This window comes from Procambarus clarkii, chromosome 52 (genome assembly GCF_040958095.1).
Source record: "Procambarus clarkii isolate CNS0578487 chromosome 52, FALCON_Pclarkii_2.0, whole genome shotgun sequence".
Lineage (NCBI taxonomy): Eukaryota > Metazoa > Arthropoda > Malacostraca > Decapoda > Cambaridae > Procambarus > Procambarus clarkii.
The window spans coordinates 3,046,869-3,067,204 of record NC_091201.1 but is presented as its reverse complement, the minus strand read 5'-3'; the positions used below and the strand labels follow the sequence as shown (position 1 = coordinate 3,067,204).

The 20,336-nt window shown below is 44.9% G+C and overlaps 1 protein-coding gene across 1 annotated transcript in view; it reads left to right on the top strand.

Moving 5' to 3' along the window:
• LOC138349761 (uncharacterized) overlaps positions 1-15,962 on the top strand; it is a 41,862-nt gene extending 25,900 nt beyond the window's left edge. Inside the window, exon 3 of the mRNA XM_069304270.1 lies at positions 15,740-15,962. Within this exon, the coding sequence (XP_069160371.1) occupies positions 15,740-15,947 (208 nt within the window). The 3' untranslated portion in view covers positions 15,948-15,962. The remainder of the gene's footprint in view (positions 1-15,739) is intronic.
• Positions 15,963-20,336: the final 4,374 nt, after the last annotated feature.

The window sequence follows — 20,336 nt, the reverse complement described above, 5'->3', positions numbered from 1 at the left end:
TTAAGGGCAGAGGGCATGGAGGACAGCTCTGCCTCAGGGGCCTCTGTTGCGGGTTCCTGGGGCTGTGGGGGATGCCTGCTAGCAGTTCTGGGGCTGTTTGCCCCTGCCTGGTTTTTCTGCTTCTGGGCGGAGTTTTTAGTCCATTTAGTCTTCTTTCTTCCCTCATTTGCTGGCGTGTTTTCATATTTATTGCGTCGATCACGGCCCCCCCTGTTTCTGGTGGCCATTTTCTTCCGCCGGTTTCCCGGCGTGGCCACCAGGGCGGTGTTGCGGTTTGTTTACATGCGCTTGGGTGTGCGAGCTAGCGTCTTGGGTAAGTTTTTCACCTTTGTTCCTCTGGGAACGCTTGGGTGTTGGTTTTTACAACAGTTTTTCCATTTTCTGTCTGTTTTGGGTCTGGACCATAGGGTTTGGGCTTGGTGTCAGTCTGTTTCTGCTTGCTCCCGCACCTTGTCCCTCGGCTTTCGGTCTGCTTTGGCCGTTTCCCTGGGGGGTTCTGTCTGGGGGCTGTGCTTTGCCTTTCTGTGGTGTATTTCTGCCAGCAAATGTGGTAGTTTGGGTTTGATTGCAGATTCCCCAGGTACGATCCCGGGTTCCTATGGGTTCTTTGATTTCGTTCCGGAGGTTTCTACCTCTTGGGCCCCCTTTGTGGGTTCTGGGGGCTTTGTTTCCTCGTGTGTGACCCGGTTCTGCCTTCTGCGGTTCCAGGGTCTTCCTGGCTTGCAGGCTGATTTTTTTGGGTCTTGGCACGTGTTGTGGTCGTGCCGGGGCCCTTGGGTTTTGTTGTCGAGATGGGCCTTTTGATGCAGTTTTGTGCTTTCTTGGTGCCTTCTTCACCTGGCCGGCATGGTCTCTGCCCATTGGTCGGCGGCTTCTATTTTTCTTTTCTTTATTTAATTTTTTTTTGTGTGTGTGTGTACACTTGTATACGTGTACATGTGTACACTTGTATACGTGTACATGTGTACACTTGTATACGTGTACATGTGTACACTTGTATACGTGTACATGTGTACACTTGTATACGTGTACATGTGTACACTTGTATACGTGTACATGTGTACACTTGTATACGTGTACACTTGTATACGTGTACATGTGTACACTTGTATACGTGTACACTTGTTTACGTGTACATGTGTACACTTATATTACATTAGAAAGAACTTTTTCAGCATCTGAGTAGTTAGTAAATGGAATGCACTTGGAAGTGATGTGGTGGAGGCTGACTTCATACACAGTTTCAAATGTAGATATGACAGAGCCCAGTAGGCTCAGGAATCTGTACATCAGTTGATTGACGGTTGAGAGGCGGGACCAAAGGGTCAGAGCTCATCCCCACAAGCACAATTAGGTGAGTATGTGTGTAATTACCTAAGTGTAGTTACAGGATGAGAGCTACGCTCGTGGTGTCCCGTCTTCCCAACACTCTTTGTCATATAACGCTTTGAAACTACTGATGGTCTTGGCCTCCACCACCTTCTCACCTAACTTGTTCCAACCGTCTACCACTCTGTTTGCAAAAGTGAATGTTCTTATATTTCTTCGGCATCTGTGTTTAGCTAGTTTATATCTATGACCTCTTGTTCTTGAAGTTCCAGGTCTCGGGAAATCTTCCCTATGGATTTTATCAATTCCTGTTACTATTTTGTATGTAGTGATCATATCACCTCTTTTTTCTTCTGTCTTCTAGTTTTGGCATACTTAATGCCTCTAACCTCTCCTCGTAGCTCTTGCCCTTCAGTTCTGGGAACCACTTAGTAGCAAGTCTTTGCACCTTTTCCAGTTTGTTGATGTGCTTCTTAAGATATGGGCACCACACAACCGCTGCATATTCTAGCTTTGGCCTAACAAAAGTCGTGAACAATTTCTTTAGTATATTGCCATCCATGTATTTAAAAGCAATTCTGAAGTTAGAAAGCATGGCATAGGTGGAGCTTCATACCCAAAGAGAAGGAAAAGAAAGGGCTGACCCAGGAGATGGCAGAGACAAACTCCGCAACGCAAGGATAGACCGCAGGCTGGTGGATTTAAAGACTCTGTGGATGACCTGGAAGACCCGAGCCCGGAAAAAGGGAACGAGGAGAACCGGATCAACCCAAAGCGCATCCCAAGGACCCCTCCGGAAAGCAGCGATCTCGACCATCGCCAGGACGGAGAAAGGCTGCGAACGTACAAACCTACCACCAATACCAAAAGGGCAGAAACCCCTGCACCGGAAGAGAGCCGGAAGCTCCCCGACTCGACCCGCAGAGGCCCATGCCAACAAAATATGGCCTATGAAAAACAATCTTGAGCCGAAGGGGCAACCACAAACTGAGAAGAAAGATAAGAGGGTACCCTGATCAAGGACCAGGATGGCTCGGGCGACGCATGAGCAGGCCGGAGGTGAAACAAAACACGAGAAAGCGGACGGAACAGGGCGGATGTAATGTCCACCCCCGAACGCAACGGTGAGCCGTGCGTTCGGGGTGGACGTTTCGTGCGGTGCTGGCTCTGCCAGCACCGCACGAAACGAGGCGACAGTAAGAAGCATCAAATATCAGTCCTGAAAACCCAAGAAAGGACAAGACAACCCGATACGAAACAGAAGACAACCTACGAAGAGCAAGAAAATGGCGAATAAAAACACCAGGAAAGTCATACTGTCACAGAGACGAAGCTCGCAGGTGGGACACCATCAATGAAGCCACCTAATCACCATAGAAATGGTGATACACCCGTGTCGAAATAACAGATGCGAAGAGCCGAGAAGGCCGAACCAGTCACGTACAGGACCGGTCTGACCTGCCGAAAGAGGCGGAGCCGCGGGTCGGACAACTATCAAACAGCGTCTGAAAATAAAGCTGGGCCAGCCACCAAGGGACCGCGAGGTAGTAGCAATCCCGGTTGCAATTCTTTTTACCATGTCGTAGTTGATTAAGGCACATGCATCTTGGATCATCCTAGACGTAAGTTCGAACTCTCATCACGGCCCTTGTGGATTTATTAATTTGATATCGAGCTATTGTTATTTGTGTGTGTGTTCGGGTAGCTTGTCTGGCGAGTTCTTGGGGTATGCACAAACGGCATCACAGTGCCGTTCATAGCCAGAGTGTGTCCAACGTCCTGGCAAACAGTTTGTCCCGGTTCCTTCCTCTTTCCACAGAATGGACCATTGATGCCGATTCCTTCCTCTTTCCACAGAATGGACCATTGATGCCGATTCCTTCCTCTTTCCACAGAATGGACCATTGATGCCGATTCCTTTCCCTGGCTTTGCTGGATGTTCAGGCGCCCACATGATCTCTTCTTGTTGGCATGGTCTCTGTCTGCCCCTTTGTGGTGCTGTTCCCCCAACTGTGTTTGGCTGGGCTTGTCGAGATTGGGGTTTCTTTACCTCTTTTCCCCGGTCCAGCTGTTGCTCAGAGTGTCTGGGGTCTTATAGGGGAAGAGTGATTCTGCCGACCAGCCCAACCTTGATGTCCGAACCTGGGCGTTTTTCTGCAGCTCTGCCTCTTCAAGAGGATTTGGAAAGTGACTTGCCTTGCTAGTTCGGCCTTCTCTTCTGCTCTCTGCATCTGGAGTTTTTGTCGCATATGTTTGTGATCAGGTGGCTGGGTTGGTGTCCCACCTGCGGTCATCTCGGCAACAGTATAAAGTCTCTTGGCAGTCTTTTTAGCATTTTCTATCCTTTCACCATTGTCCTTCGGGTTCTGAACAGGTTGTTTCTTGATCGGCGTCTTATGCCAAATACTGTTGCCTCTTATTGTGCGGTGTTGGAGGAGCTGCTCCAGCTTATGATCGGGGTTGATACGTCTTTAGTCCGTCTCGCAACCTTTCTCGCGCTTGCCACCTGACCCTGCCTGGTCTCTGGACCAAGTTCTTTCTTTTCACTCTTCTGCTTGCTTTACTGTGTAGTGGCCCCTTCGGTTCGTGATCGTTCCTTAAAGGCTGTGTTTTTGCTTTATTTGGCCTCAAGTGGTTGGGTGGGCAAGTTTCATACTCTTCTCCTGTGCAAAGGGTTTTGTTCTTTTGGCCCTATTTGGCGCTTTGTTCCATTGCAGCCGGCTCTTTTCCTGGCGAAGAATGACTCTGCAGGCTTCCAGAGGGGTCCTTTGGTTGTGGATGCTTGGTTGATTTGGTAAAGGGTGAATCAAGCACTTTGTCTAGTGGCAGCTTTTCGCCGTTACCTTCGTGCCACCGGTTCTGTTTCAGTTGACTCTTGTTGGTTGATCCAGTTTCCCTGATTCCCTGTTCCAGGGCTTGTATTTCTCAGGTCATCTGCAGTGTCATTAACTAGCCAACTTGTGGTCTACCCTAATGCTCATGATGTCTGGAAGTATGCCACTCTGATGGCAGTGTTTGCTAATGTGTTGGGCCGATGTTTGGGATTGGGAGCGGGGATTTTGAAGATCAAACATGGTCTTGGTGGCCAAGTATCTTGTGAACGTTCCTGGTCATCAGAGGCCTTGTATGGCTTTAGGTTATCTGTCGCAGCAGATGATCCCATCTTCGCTTTCATACCTATGGTGTTGCCTCCTCCCTGGGTAGTTAGCTTCAGTGAGCCTTGAGGAGCTCCCCCTAGAAAACCAGTGTTGAATGTAATGAAATGCCAGTTTGTGTAATCCCCAGAAAATCCCTGGCATCCTCCCCACCCCTCCTTCCCCAGGGAGTCAGAATGTTGCATCATCATAGAACAGAGGGGTGGTGCAGACTAGCTGACCTGGTCTGCCTCCCTCCTCTCCCAGGAGAAGGGGGGGGGGGAACTAGCTCACTCTAGTTTTCATTTTTTTCTTTTTAATAGTTCAGGGAGTTTTTTGAGCAGTTTTAAAACTGTAGTCACAGTTTTAACCATGCATTGGTGTTTTGTTTCACTGACTTTCTGGGTGGTTTCCCTGTTGGTGGCAATTATGATTAACATTAAATGTAAAGCATTTGTAGGCCACCACTCCGTGTGCCTGTGAGGGGGCCAGGTTCTGACTCATGGTCACCGGAAGGTCAACTAATGGTACCTACTAGTTTGGCACTAAATCAGTGAGATAGCTTCAGAAAGTCTCCAGGGCTCGCCCAGAAATTGGCATTTAATTCCATTCACTGCTGGTTTTATCAAGAATAACCTTAATATCCAAGCCTTATTGTTGGAGAAAAGATTTTAATCATTTCAATGGGGGGGAGAGGGGGGGAGGCATTAAAATATTAAAACTGCTAGTTTACCTGGAAAACAGAGTGAAATTCTCCAAAATACAGTGCTCTGTCAAAAATCCAGACCTCCATATCCTCTAAACAGTAAATCTGATCACCCTACCAGATTTCTCCTCCAAAATTTTAGTTTTTAGGAAAAAAGGCAATGTCGGGAGGGGGATCAAAGTGAAATCTGGGTTGTTGGTTAGGCAAGTAATTTCCATCTAATTAGATTTTCCTTTTTTTTTTTTTTTTTTTTTTTTTTTTTGGCTGATCTGACTTTATTAATAAATATTAAAAATAATGCATTTATATTTTTTGAAGTGGTTTACAAACATTTTACAGTACTGTACTGTATATTGTACAAATGTTTGTGACTTTTGAGGTCTCCATATCTACCGTGAGGGCTTGCATTCTAACCATGCACTTTCCCTGAGAGAGTTTTACCTAACCACTCATTTATCAGGATTTTTCATTGACTTTTCTTGTATCTTTAGTAAAGTGTGATATGTTATCCAGAAAGTTAATTTATTAACTTACAAGAAGTTCCTTCACACAAATAAGAAGGCAGTGTTTAAAGAAATGTAATCGTGGGTGGGGAGGCAAGCAGCTGGCAAAGAAGTGTTGATGTTGGTACTGCTCCAGTTTCTGACATAAGAATAGCAATTGGGGAAAAAGGATAATTTAGTGTGTAAGTAAAATGATGGACACTGACGGTAAGAGAAGTGACGTACAGTACATGTACAGTACATTGAAATCTTCTAAGCACGAGGATTTGAATGCTTCAGTTTACTACTGATTTACAGAGCAGTGTAGCCTGGGGCTGGGTGTTAGTGGTGCACAGTTAGTCTGTAGCTGAAAGAATGGCATTAACAATGGGTATTGAGGACTTGAGTCAGTTAATGAAGACTGCTTTAACCCTTGTGCTGCTCTGCTATTAATAGCCTTCAGCACCTATTAGTGTTGGAAGGTTGAGAAATTATGCACCTGGCCCCTTAAGTTTAATAGATAGCATGATATAGTACCATAATAACATTTTGCCGTCCCTTGGTTTTCAAGGTCAGTGCTACAGAAAATGTTGAACAAAATACTGTATTGTTTTCTTGTATATGCAGCACAGTATTGTATGTAATAGCTATTTATATATGCATAAAATCATTCTTTATGTATTATTTGCTTATACAGTGTTTCAGTATAATGTATGTCATTTACTATATGAAAACGAAAAATTTGGCAATAGTAAAAAATTTGAATATTTAGTGACTTGACTACACACAAATCTGGATGATCTAAAACGATATTCTGTAATCCGGATTTTTGGGGAACGCTATAGGCTTTCTCTTGTGCTTAAATTGAATGCTAACAGGCATAAAGAACATTTCCTTCTCAGTTGCTGAAATGGAGGTGTTGGTGATATTATCAGATGAACTTTGCAAAGCTTTTTTTTTTTTTTTTTACTCTGTATTTGAGTTTTCTCTACATATTTCGTTTTTTCTGTGGGAAGCCCCTATGGCTCCCCGGAGCTTACCGGGCTGATATGTATGTATTAGTCCATGGCATCAGTTGATTGGAGTTCTTGTCTACCGGGGATCTCCAGCCAAAACCTTGCCTCCTCAGAGAGGCACGAGGAGCAATGGCCTACGGAGACCCCCATGTGTTTGGAAGCATTCCATGTCTGCCATCGACCGGGAACTGGCACACAGAAAGGTAGGTGTAACAAAACAAACCTCCACATGGAAAAAATCACTACCAAAACCCGGTAGCAACAAAACTCCCAAACTAAAACAAGCAAGCATCACTAACGCCGTCGCGCTGATCGTCTCTGCAGACCCTCCCCACCCCTCACCCCACCTGCCTACACCGGCCGCTACAGTTTTCAGCTCCTCAGCTGATGTAGACTGTTGCGGTCGTCAACTCTGGCCTCTGGCTCTTGCAGTTCTGTGCCTTGTGGTGTATTGTTGTGTGTAGTGCGCAGGCCAGGAATAATTTATCAGTACTGGGGGGTCCATAGGGGTCTCTTGCAGCTCAGCAATTGCCTGCCACTGTGGCCAGCCTCCTTTTTCTGGGGGGGGGGGGGGGGAGGGTGGCCCTGTTTGACCTTGGGAAGGCAATGGTATCATTGTTGGTAGGGGCACAAGGTATTGTGCAGCTTGTCTCCCATTATACACAGTGGCCGGTTGTGTTCCTTCTGAGTACATTGTGCTTTCGTGGGGTTTTATTTGTCTTTGTTTCTTTTGCCTGGTGGTGGCCTTCCTCCCTTGGTTTATCCGCCCTTCTGTTGTACTGGTGGTCCTACACTAGGCCCCTGTGCTTGTACACATTGCAGCGGTTCAGGTTTTTAGCAGTTCTCTTGGTAGTTTGGGCTGAGCCGGTTAGCAATACTGTACCTTGCTTGGGCTTCCCTTAGCGGTCAGCCTAAGGGCCCCTGTAAAACTCCACTGGGGCTCTTTTTGGCCCTTTGGATGCGTCCTCCGAGTTCCAACTTGCCGAGTGTGAGTTTAAAGGTGTGTCTGTTCCCTTGTCTCGGGGTGACATTCACCAGTTTTGCCTCCGGTCATGCTGCCTGTTGGGTCAATGACATCTTTGATCCGGAGTCTTGCAAGTCTTGCACCTTGCATGTGTTACCCAGTCTTCCGATATTAAAGTTCAGGTACAGACGGCTTCGGGGTTGCATGCTAGATATTGGTTACTTGCCCAGATGCTCCGAGGCTGCCCTGCTTGGGTTACAGGGATACGGACTTGGGGGCGTTAGTTGCTTTGACTTTGGTTTCGTCCACGCTTTCATGTACTTCCCCAGTTCGTGTTCGTACTCCCCAACCCGCTACCCCCCTTCCCCTGCTCCCGGCTCCCAAATATCTGTGGGTCTCGGAGTCGGGGCGGAGTTTAGATGGTAGTGAAACTTGGGCGACTTCGGGGACTGCCTCTTCGGGTCAGTGACGGAGGCATTCGAGCCTGCTCCTCCTGCCGAGGCCTCCGGGTCTTTCCAGCGAACCCGCTTCTTCTCAGACCTTCTCCCTGGATTCTGCCTTTTCTTTAGGGGCAGAGGGTGTGGAGGACAGCTCTGCCCCAGGTCTTAACATGTAGGACCCCAAGGCTGAAGAGGAGTTGACTTTGGGGGCCTGAGCCCCATATGACCCCGCTCGGGTGTGGGTGCTTTCATTGTGGGGCTTGTTGTTGCCTGGGGAAGGGGTTTTTGTACCCTCCTTTCCTGTATGAGTATGATTTGGGTTTGGTTTCTGGTTTTGGTGTTTTTCAGTTCCTTCCGTCGTTCCGAAGGGTTTCGGCTTCTCGAATCCTGCCTAGGGAGGTTCAGGAGGCCATCGCGACTTACCTCCTGTGAAATCCGGATTATGCCTCGGTGATGAATCAGTCTTCTTTTGAATGTGCTACGAGGTACCATAGTCTCCCTGGTTAGCAGACTGCCCTTTCTTTTTGTTAGGAGCGTGGAATAGGTTTTGTCGAACCTGCACGCTTGATTGGTGGGAGACTTCCACTGTGGTGCAGGTTTACCTGGTGGGGACGCGTTTGAGCGCCTGAATGCGTGCTTGTTTGCCCCTGTGCTTCTGTGCTTCCTCTGGATGTTGGCATTGTGCAGCTTCACTTGCAGGTTGTACGCCATGGTGGGCCTTCCCGGAAGGGTCAGGCCAGGGTTCGGGTTCCTCTAGTCGTGGTGGGCCAGCAGTGCCAGTTTCAGAGTCGGCGGCATTTGGTTGGTGCAGTGGTTGCTCTGCTCGTCAGTTGGCTTCTCATAAGGGGTGTTGGCCCTTTCATAGGTCACCCCATTGATGGAGGGGGGTGGAGGCTCGCACTGTTTGCTCACACCTGGTTCCTCGATTCATGGGCGTTTTGGGCCCTCTCTTCTGGCCTGTGGTGGCGTTAGGTGGCTGCTCCTCCTCCTCCTGAGGGGTTTGGGGCTAATGGGGCAGGCCTCTTTCCCTGCACTCCAGGGGTCATCTCGGAATGGGTGCGCTTGGGCGTAGGCGAAACAACCTCATCCCTCAACTGGGTTTCCTGCTTGTTTCCAGTCCTGAAATGGGACTGTGCGGATCTAAGGTTCATTCTGGACTTGTCCCGTTTGAACCCCTCAATCTTTTGCCCCCTCTTTTTGGATAACTACTGTCCCAGTTCTGACTTCACTTGGTGCAGGATGCTTGGATGGTGTCTGATCCTCCAGGATGAATATTGGCATGTCCTGATTCATCCGGGGTTCAGGGACTGGTTAGGTTTTGTGGTGGGGCGGCTAGTTTTCTGCTTTTGTTGCCTTCCATTTGACCTGAATCTGGCAACTGGCATATTAACTCATCTTACCCAGGTCGTGGTGGCCCGTCTAAGTCTGTTAGGGGTTCGGTTCTGGCCTACCTCGATGACTGACTGGTGTGGGCTCCCAGCCGGTCTGCGTGTCTGTGCACCAGGGGTGTGGTTCTTTCCCAGCTCGCCAGGTTCCTGGTGAACTGGAGGCAGTCCCATCTGGTTCTGTCCTGGGTTTGGACTTGGCTGGGTTTTGTGTTGGACTCTCGGATTGCTCCTTGTCTCTTGTCCCAGTCGTTGATGCTTCCGTGTCACTCGGCAGTTGCTAGAGCAGCTATGTGGTAGTCTGAACTTTGCCGTTCTTGTTTACCCGCCAGGTCGGGTGTGGCTTCGGTGGCTGTTCTGGTTCCTTCGAAGATCTCCCTTCCACTGTTCTCAAGATCGTTGGGTTCAATCCCCGGTGGGGCTTTGCGTCGGTTACTGCGTTACTGACTTCCTCTAAGGGTTTTTCGGGGTTCAGTGCCGTGGTGCCCACCCGAGCCCTTGCTTGATGTGTTCACGGATGCCTCGTCTCTCGACTTTTGACCAGTGCTCACCAGACCAGCCAAAGGGTGGTGTGCTCCGTCCTTCCGTTGGACTCGCAGCACGGTACAAGAGTTCGTGATGGTGCGCTTCAGAGGGTTCTGGGTCGCTTGGGGTTAGACGCTCAGGCTCTGTTCGGACAGTTCTCCAGTGGTTCATTCCCTGAACTGCGAGGGTTCTCTTCAGTTTTTGGATCTTTGGGGCTGGTCTCTTTGAGTGACTCGTTTGCTGGATTCTTGGGGTCTGGCTGTCTGGGCAGTTCATGTCTGGGCAGTTCATGTCTGGGGAGTGTCCAATGTCCTGGCGGATAGTCTGTCTCGGTTCATTCCCCTGTCCACGGAATGGACGGTCGACACAGACTCCTTCAGTTAGCTCTGCCAGATATACGGACTCCCAGACGTGGACCTCTTCACGTCGGCATGGTCCCGACGTCTGCCAGTGTATGTGGCACCCTTCCCCAACTGCAGGGCTGTTGACCAGTACTGCTGAAAAGTATCTGACAAGGTGGGATTACCTGTACCTCTCTTTCCCTGGTCCAGCTGTTACTTCAGGTCCTGGCTTGGTTGGAGACTTGCCAGGGGAGAATAGTCCTGTTGGCCCCTTGGTTTCAGGCGCTTCTTGCTCGGTGTCCAAACCCACAATGTTTTCCACAGATCCGCCGCTTTCAGCAGATCGGCTCGATCGGGTACCTGGGTGGTTCGGTTTTCTCCTCTGGTCTTAGCGTCTGGTCTATCACCACTTGTATGGTGGTAAAGTGGCTTCGTTGGTGTCCCACCTGTGAGCTTCGTCTTTGCAACAATGTGAAGTTTCCTGATGCTCTTTCCGCCATTTTCTCTTCATAGGTTGTCCTCTATTTCAGATAGGTTGTCTTGTCCTTTTCAGGAGGTGCTTTGTTTCACCTACAGACTCCTTATGCGCCGCCTGAGCCGTCCTGGTCTTTGGGGTGTTCTCCTTTCTCTCTCCTCCTCTGTCTGTAGTGGCCCCTTCGGTACAAATTGTTTTTCCAAGGATCTTTTTTTTTTCTGTTGATATTGGCTTCTGGGGGATGGGTCAAGGAGCTTCATGCTCTCCTCTGGCAGAGAGATTTCTGCTCTCCTCTGGCAGAGAGGTTTCTGCTCTTTTGGTTCTGGCAGTAGGTTTGTTCATGTGCAGCCATCTCTTTTTTTTTTCTGGCAAAGAATGAGTTGGCGGCATTAAAGAGGAGTCACTGATGCTTGGTTGCTCGTGCCGGGGGTACATCATATATTGTTTGGTTGCGGCTCTTCACTGTTACCTGCGCACCACGGTCTCTGTGGCCGGGGATGTGCTTTGGGTTGCCCCGGTTTCCCTTGTTCCTTATTCCAGGGCTTGGGTCTCCCAGGTCATCCGCAGGGTTGTTTGATCCAGTCAGCCTGCAGTCTATCCTCGTGCCCATGACATTCGTAAGTTTGCTGCTTTGGCTGCCATCTTTAATGACATATCTTGGGCTGACATTCAGGCACAGGGATTTTGAAGGTCGAATAGGGTCCTGGCTGTGCATTATGTAATCAACATTCCTGGCCCTAGTTGGGAGTGTTTTGCTTTGGGTCGCAGGTTGCAGCCAGTTGTCTTGACTTCGAATTGAGATGCAAATGGCAGCTGCCTCCCAGGTAAGTCCCTTTTGTCACTTTTCATTGTTTAGGTAGCTCTGGGGAGCCATAGGGACTCCCCACAGAAAACCAGCGTTGAAGGTAATGACATGCCACTTTCTGGGTGAGCCCCGGGGGACCCTCCAGCACTCGCCCTCCGGTCAACAGTTTTCTCCTTTTTTTTTTTTTTCCTATGCTCAGCTCAGAACTGAATGCTGTAGCAGCCGGCGTGGAGGGTCTGGGGGCAGGGGCTGTGCAGATGATCGGCGCGACAGGGTTAGTGACGTTTGCTTGTTTGGCAGTTTTGCCTACCTGTTCAGGTTTTAGTAGAGATTTTTACCATGTGGGATGTTTGTTACGCCTACCTTTCTGAGTGCCAGACCCCGGTCAATGGCAGACATGGAATGCTTCCAAATACATGGAGGTTTCCATAGGCCATTGCTCCTTGTGCCTCTCTGAGGGGGGCCAGATTCTGACTTGTGGTCCCTGGTAGGCAAGAACTCCAATTGACTGATGCCACAGTCTAATACATACATATCGTACAAACTCCGCGGAGCCTCCTGGGCTCACCCAGAAAATCGCGTTTCATTGCATTCGACAGTTTTTTTTCTCCTGATTTTAGGTGTTTATTTAACTAAACATTTGAAAATATATGATCACTTGAAGAAGACAAATTAATATATTACCCATTTAACAGGTCATCTGTTTCAGAAAATAGAGTAACAGTGTCAAGTCTTAAAGCAAAGTCCAAATTTCAAGGATTAATGAAGTCGTAAGTTAAAGTAGAGCACAAATATGTAGCCTTTGTCAGCTGTATCCCTTCTTGGTTATTGTTCATACCTGTTCTATTTTAGTTTCTTGCTGTAGCTTGTCTGCTTGTGTGCATGGCAGCAAAACTGGAGAGTAATTTGAAGTTGGTGCTTAAGGAAAAGTTAGGGGAGTAAGAATGCATCTTAGTCTCTTCATTTTAGACAACATTCAGTTTACTAAGAAAAGTTGAAAATCCTTCAACCATTCACCTAGATGTAAGTGATGTTAGTTATAAGCAAAGTTACCTTGATCTATACTTGTCTTGAATACTTGGTTTACAACTAATAATTGTAATTAGATACTGTATTATATTTAGATGCAGGAAGGAACAAGTTAGCTTTTCCTAATGAACTAGGATTTTCTGAGACACAAATTTGCATAATTGCTATAACAAGGCACTACCATTACAATGTTAGTGTATTGGCTTTGTTTACATTTTGATGTGCATAATTTTTTTTTTTTTTTTTTTTTTTTTTTTTTTGTCAATACAGTAATTTGAAGGTAGAGTATGATGACTAAACTACACACCAGAAAATGAGGAAACAAGGATGTTTGGGGCCGTCCTGCGACCATTATCAAGTACATTGTGATAATGGTTCAGGACGGACCAAAACGTTGTCATCTACTCCTTTTCTGGTGTGTGGTTTAGTTGTCATATCTAAAGCCACATTATTGTGACTCATTGTCTGCATACAGTATGAACTTTTGAACTCCTAATTGATGATTTCAAAAGTGTGTTTTGCATCCTTTATCTTGTTCGCGATTAATATATTCTCTCTTCTGATTTTCAATGTGGGAGTTTGTCGTCTTAAATCGTTTTTTAACGTTTATACCCCTCTGTGGAAGACTACTTTTCGTGTACTCGTCTAGTTGAGCTTCGGCTCTTTGGTCCCGCCTCACAACTGTCAATCGACTGGTGTACAGATTCCTGAGCCTATTGGGCTCTATCATAGCTACATTTCATAGGGCCCAATAGCTTCAGGAATGTGGTGGCGGAAGGATGCATGCTCTGACAACCTGGTTATCTTGAGATGATTTCGGGGCTTAGCGTCCCCACGGCCTGGTCCTCGACCAGGCTTCCTTTTTGTTACACACATCCAGGAAGCAGCCCATAGCAGCTGTCTAACTCCCAGGTACTGTACTTATTTACTGCTAAGTAACAGGAGCATTCGGGTGAAAGAAACTGCCCATTTGTTTCTGCCTCCACCGGGGATCGAACCCGGAACCTCACGACTACGGATCCAAAGAGCTGTCCACTCAGCCGTCAGGCCCCAGCTGGACTTAGAGGGCAGTTGTGTGGGGCTTGTCATACTTCTCTTCTGACCGGAGTATAACAGATACACTACGACAGTTTTATATCATAGCTCTTGAGCCTCTCTCTCTCGTCCTTCCAGTTTGATTTCTAAATGGGAAAATAATTCATTAGTAAGTCCATCCTGACTTCTTCCATAATATGATTGTGCTTTACCCAGTTTGGTACTCTTCTGCTCAATCCAAATTGCCCTTCCGTTTTGTGGAAGGGCATTCTAGACACACGACACATTCTATGCACGTGTCTGATATGCATAGGTAGACAAGCCTCAACTTGGAGGGTGTTAAGTGTCTGCTCCCCATCCCTGGTTTTGGCCGCCAGTCAAAGCGGTTATCGGGGTGTTGCCACTGTTATATGCAAACGGCTACTAGGAGAATTAAAAGTCCTACTAGTAAGAAAAGACTACTAGTAAAAAAGCTACTAGTAGGAGTTAAAAGCAAGTGAGGATCAAAGTAAACAAACCACCTGAAGGTGCGAGTTCCCTGTCAGAGGTTTTACCCCCATTGACACCCCAGACACCCCCTGCTAGGATGATTAATAGCTGAAAGACAATGTTGCTGTAATAGAGCATGTGTTGAGTAGGTGTGACAATAGATTTAAATACTAGGGTGAGCAAGAAACGGATGCGTGTCCCAGGGTCCCCTCATATGCTACTTTGTTTTACAAACTTTTGGGGTTTTATTATTGCATCATTGTGTAGCATTCTGGACTTTATTATACAGCATATGTTCCCAGCCAATGTTCTCTTGGCTGGGAAGTCAAGAGACCATTGCATATTAATATAGGTAATATTGTGTAAAAAGTATATATATATTTTTTATTTTGAAGATCTCTGGAACCTAACTATTTTTTCCGTTTACTGTACCTCCAAGTTGGATCAGTGATTTTGTATATGGTTTATCTACAGTTTCACATGACTGTTCCCTACACAAATCAAGGGATGCCCAAATTAAATTTATACCAGTTTTTCTAGAAAAAGTGTGGGGCTCAACTTGCATTTTAGTAGCTAGATTGTCATTTTTAATGCTTGGCATGTACAAGAGTTTGCATTTCTTTATTAAAAACACACAAAAACAAGACTAAAAATATTTTAGTTCCTAAATTATATCTTGTAGACAGGAAATCAAATGAAAATACTTGGTATAGCCAAAGGATTAAGAAGTGGTGAATGTTTTAACACTTGTTTATATTACAAATTGAGGTAAGCATTTTACACCATGATACATTGTGGTGGAGCACTGCTGAGGATGTTTTACTTAAGTGCGTGTTAGAGCTATTGCAAGACTGTGCCATATAATCACCAGAATCTGTGTCAACTCTATCCATTGTAACCTCTTGTATATACTGTATATATAGGTAAATAAAAATAAGCATGATACTATAGTCAGTAGTAGTATGGAAGATGTGTGTGTGTGTGTACTGCATTCTTTAATGTTCTCTATACTATATTGCTATGTTAAATTTGGTAAAGATGATGCTTGACCTCAGTTTTAACATGCCTTACAAGTATATATTTGGGTCATTGGCCTTTATTAACATGATTTGTGTATTATCAGGAATGCTTGACCCTTAGGCTGCTAACAGATTATTTGCATTTGTTTTGGAAGACATAACGTACATTGCTAAACTCGCTGTTTATAAACAGCGATATAGTGGTACAGAGTAAAATTTAGTTATGTACTGTATATGAATTCTTGAAACCAAGAAGAAGAATTGTTTGTAGTTATTAATATTCAGAAAAGAAACTCAAAAAGGCACACTCACATTAATTGATTACTTCATGTATAACTGAATTCATCAGTCTAAGGGTTTAGTTAATATCCCGATCTCTTTAAAAACACACAGTGCAGTATACCTGAAGTCAACTAGTTTTACTTTTGTATTTGTGGTATTCTAAGGCTGCTTCTCCACTTAAAAATGTGTAGTAATTAAAACTACAATTTCCTGTTGTCTTTCTACATGCAGTTTGGTAGCTAATTGACTTCAGTAAATAAATATATAACATTAATATTACCAGAGCAGCATTGGCTCTGGCCCAGGTGCAAGCTAGCCCCATGGTGCCCACAACTGTAGAAGATCGAGGTGATCGGTCTATCACGGGTCGCATCAAAGTGAAGCTCAATGCCACACTTAATGCTGTAAAGGATGGTGTTAAAATACGCATTCAGGGAGTTAAAGAGGCAATCAAAAGGAAAATAAAAAATAAGGCGGCTAACGTGTCGTAAGTGAGGCGAATTCTTTTCAGTTTTAGGTGCTGTCGATCTAAAAGCTTCATATAAAAAAGTAATTGTGGTAATGTCATATAAATACGAGTAATGCACTTTACTGGAGGGCACGCCTAACCTTTCCACTCAGAGTTGTTGTTCTGGTGGAACCATGATATTCTTTGCATTATTTTGTATGGATGTTGATCTTCAATCACTGCATTAGAAATAACTAATAAGACTAGTGTGGTTTTTCATGGAAGCGCCGTCACTGCAAACGTTTAAAGAAATTGGCTTAATGGTGGCTGAAAATGTAATGCACTCCTTCCACATGCCAGCCCACATTGACACCAGTAAAATGATTTAGCATGAGAGAAAACAATTTATGTACTTGAAGCATGTCTCTGGTTTGTGTTACTTTCTCATGCTTGATAATGCAGATTGTTGAAGATGCACTAAATCATGTTAAGAAATTTGTAATGTAAGCTGAATAATATTTGTTAATGACATCTCTGAAAATAAATTAACTGAATAAGGCATTACAGGGGTACCTCAGTTTAAGAGTTTAATCTGTTCCAGGAGACGGCTCGTAATCCGAAAACTCGTAAACCGAAGCTAATTTCCCCATAAGAAATAATGGGAAATGAATTAATCCGTTCCTGATTACCCAAAAACCTCACTTCAAACTAAATTTTATACCTAATTCATCTAAATCTACACTATCAAAGTATGTTCAAGTTATTACTTACCCTTGCTGATGGAAGATGGTGAGGAGGGGGGGGGGGTGGAGGAGAGGCGTTACTGTTTGGAAGGGAAGTCCCCTTCCATTATAACATCAGGCAGTGAGGACCTCTCAGGGATGCACTCTGGCACGTTTTGCCTGCATACCTCTAGGTCCTGGTTGTGGCTCACTGCTTGCTTGTCTAATAATCTGTCTAAAGACACTTGTTTTTCCCTACATTTTAACACTTGTCTGTAGTAAGACATCACATTGTCATTTAAAAGGTCAATGCAATGGCCTACTACAGCTTTATCTGGGTGAGTTTTTTCAACAAAATTTTGTTGAAAATTTATCACTGTACATTATCACTGTATAGAAACCTCTGATATTGGGGTTTCTTTGCTGTTATAACCCAATGTAGATGTACAAGGAATGTCAAAATATGCCTGGAATGTTAAAACTAGTTTTACGTACCAGTGTTTAAGCTTTTGTTTTAGCACTGGGAAAAACGTCTGGCTTTGCTATACATAGTTGTCTAGGTGTGTTCATTGTAGATGTAAATGAATCTATAAAGTCTTCTATCCAGCTTGTTATTTAGTCTCATTTACACTGTAATTAAATGCCTCGTTCTGAGTGAGCCCCGGTGGCTCCCTGATTCCCTCCGCACCTTCCGAGTAGTTGGTTGGTGGGTGTCATCTGTACATCTGCTTAAGAATTGGTGTAAGGGGCTGTAGGTGATTGGGAGCTCTGATTTTCCTACTGGAGAGGGAGATGTATGGCTAGTGTGCTTGTGCTAATTCTGAAAAGATTTGCTAGTTTCTTTACATTATCATGGGAGTTCGTTTGGCAGTTTTGAGGCTTTGGTTTCTATTAACCTGTATTGGTTTGCCAACTTTCACGATGCTTTCCTGGTGGAGTGGAGAAGCATCACCTGCTCTCTGCACTTCTGAGGGGGGCCGCCGGGTTCTGTGTGTGGTCTCGGGTAAACCAAATGAAACTCTATGGCTTGTGTAACCTAGTACTGTACTGTAGTTGGAAGCCATCTTGGCAAGATGGCTTCTGGGACCTGCCTAAGCTCATCCTGAAAGAGGCATTTCATTACTTTCAATACTGGTTCTTAGAATTGCCCTGATAAAATGCTGAATATTATTTTAGATATATTGGAGGAGGTTGAAAGCTTTGGACAGGGGTGTGTTTACATTACAGTACAAGTACTGTACTTGCATGTTAGAAGAAATGAATTAACATATTTTTAGATTGATAACTTTGTAGCATGTATATGATTTTGCTTTTGTGTATAGATTTCTTTGCTCTTTCTTATGCCATTTTTACTTTTCACAATTCATGAAGAGTAGTTTCCACTTTAGAGCTTCCTAATAATGAACCAAGTTTAAAGCTTCAAGTTATTTATGCGTGTTGAGGTGATATCTTTAGGTAAATTGTAACATTGGTATTACCAGAGCTGCAGTGTCTCTGGCTCAGGTACAGCCAAGTCCTGAGGTAGCCAAGACTGTTGAAGATCAAGAAGGTGTTCGCTCAACTGTGGATCGCATCAAAGTGAAGCTCAATGATACTGTTACTGCTGCAAAGGACAAAGTTAAAGAAAAAGTAGGCATTGACAAGGTCAAAGATAAAATAAAAGAAAAGGTCAAAGACAAAGTAAAAGAAAAGGCAGCTAAAAAACTGGACCCAACGGGTGGGCATATAAAGTCGTAAGTGGATCTTGACTGTTTTGGGTGCTGCTGTAACTTAAAATGCTTAGGAGTTGGCAGTAGACTTTCTAAATACTAGCAAGGTGCACCCCATGCTCACTTAAACCAAGCAAATATGCTTTTATACTTGGCATGCCTTTTGCTTGACACTGTCAATGCCTGCTGTTGCTATCCAGTGGGAATACCTTCATCTTAATGTAGTTTGGTAAAATGGCTTGCTTTCAGAGTACACTGCAATGGCTCAATATTTATTAACACAAACATTAAAAGAGGCATTAGCAAATATTGTACATGGTACATTCTAAACTTTGGGTTATAAATGTAAAGAAATTTGCCTGTTGAAATTAAGAAATTTATATTTACAGAACTTTAAAATTAATAATTACACTCTTAACCCCTAACGTGTAGTCAGTCAGTTGTTGACCAGCTGGGCCTACTGCAGTCGTAATTATTTACCAATTTTGTAATTGACCTGTTTTTCTAGCAGTGATGTAAAGATGGTTATAATGCATCTAGAGTACTGCATATAGATGTGATATAATTAACAAAGTCCCATGAACAAATTGTGCTCTTGTTTTTGTAAGTGTTTCCCATATGATGAGTCTGGTGTGGTTAGGGTAACATTTCTGAAAGACATTTCCAGACAGAAACATAGTGGCACAGAATCAGTGTGTTGTGAACAGCTTTACTGGCAGTATAGGTATACTGTACATATTGTCAGCCTATAATCAGTACTGCCATTTGTGTTCATTGACATTCAACATAATACGTTGTGGAATATAACAAGTGAATTGCCGAACATAAAAATCGTCCATGTTGAACACGTCCTCTCCTCATCACCGGTGTCGGCAAACCATGCATCTGGTGTCGATGGACATGGTGACCCCACTTCCTGAGGGACAGAAAAATTAGGAAAGGTAATTACCTAAGTGTAATTACCTAATTAGGTGGTGGTGTTGCTGTGGCTGGTGACAGGTCACCTTAAGGTAAACAAATTTATGATTGATAACCCACGAAGTTATCATAATAGCACTGGAGATTTGAAATCGGGATGATAAACTGATAATCATAAATGTCCACAGTCCCCATGGATAATGGAGCATCTAGACGACAAATGAGGGCCTCATAACAATTGTAAGAGATTATAGTAAGAGCAGATGGATAAATCATGACTGTTCATACTCGGTGACTTTAACTTGAAATCCATAGACTGAGAGGCTTACATAGCAAGAACAGAGGACATTTGGCCAAGCAGATTTGTAAACTTCATCCTAGAGACATTCATGTTCCAACATGTTAAACACGCCACGAGAATGAGGGAAGGGGATATCCCATCGGTGTTGGATTTGACATTCAACAGGAAAGATGAGGTGGTGATCTCTCGGCCTATACTGATAGTTACTCGTGCTGTAAGAAGTTGCTTGCAATGTGCAACATCTTTATATCTTGTCTGTGATGGGTTATGTTTGGCATCTACAGATTCCATATGCAGAAAGAAATTCGGCAGTGTTGCCTGTGTTATCTCATTGAGTTGAGGATTAATACCAGGGGGTGAGCTACCCAAGGGTATGGGATATTTTTGTGCTACAAGGTGGTAGTGGGGGGGGGGGGATGCATGTTTGTAATAGCTAACAAAGGCAGCCTCTCCCCTTTAAGTCACAGTAATTACAGTACCTTTTCCCACTTGTAAGCACCAGCATCGACTCACTGGTTCTTACAGGTGTGATTAGAAGAACTGAAGGAGGATTTACTGCAAATACACCTCAAAACGGAGTCGAAGAAGTAAGAGTCCACTGTGGTGTATCGGATGATGTGGTGACATCATAGTGCCACGTGTGTGCAAAGACCAGTAGGGTGATGTCAAGAACAGTGCCCGAGTCAGTGTGCATGATTCGTGTTACTAAAGTATCATAGCTTATGACTTGTGTGACTCGGTGGGAGTGATTAGTCATCGAGCGAGTGCTTGCAAGTGTAACA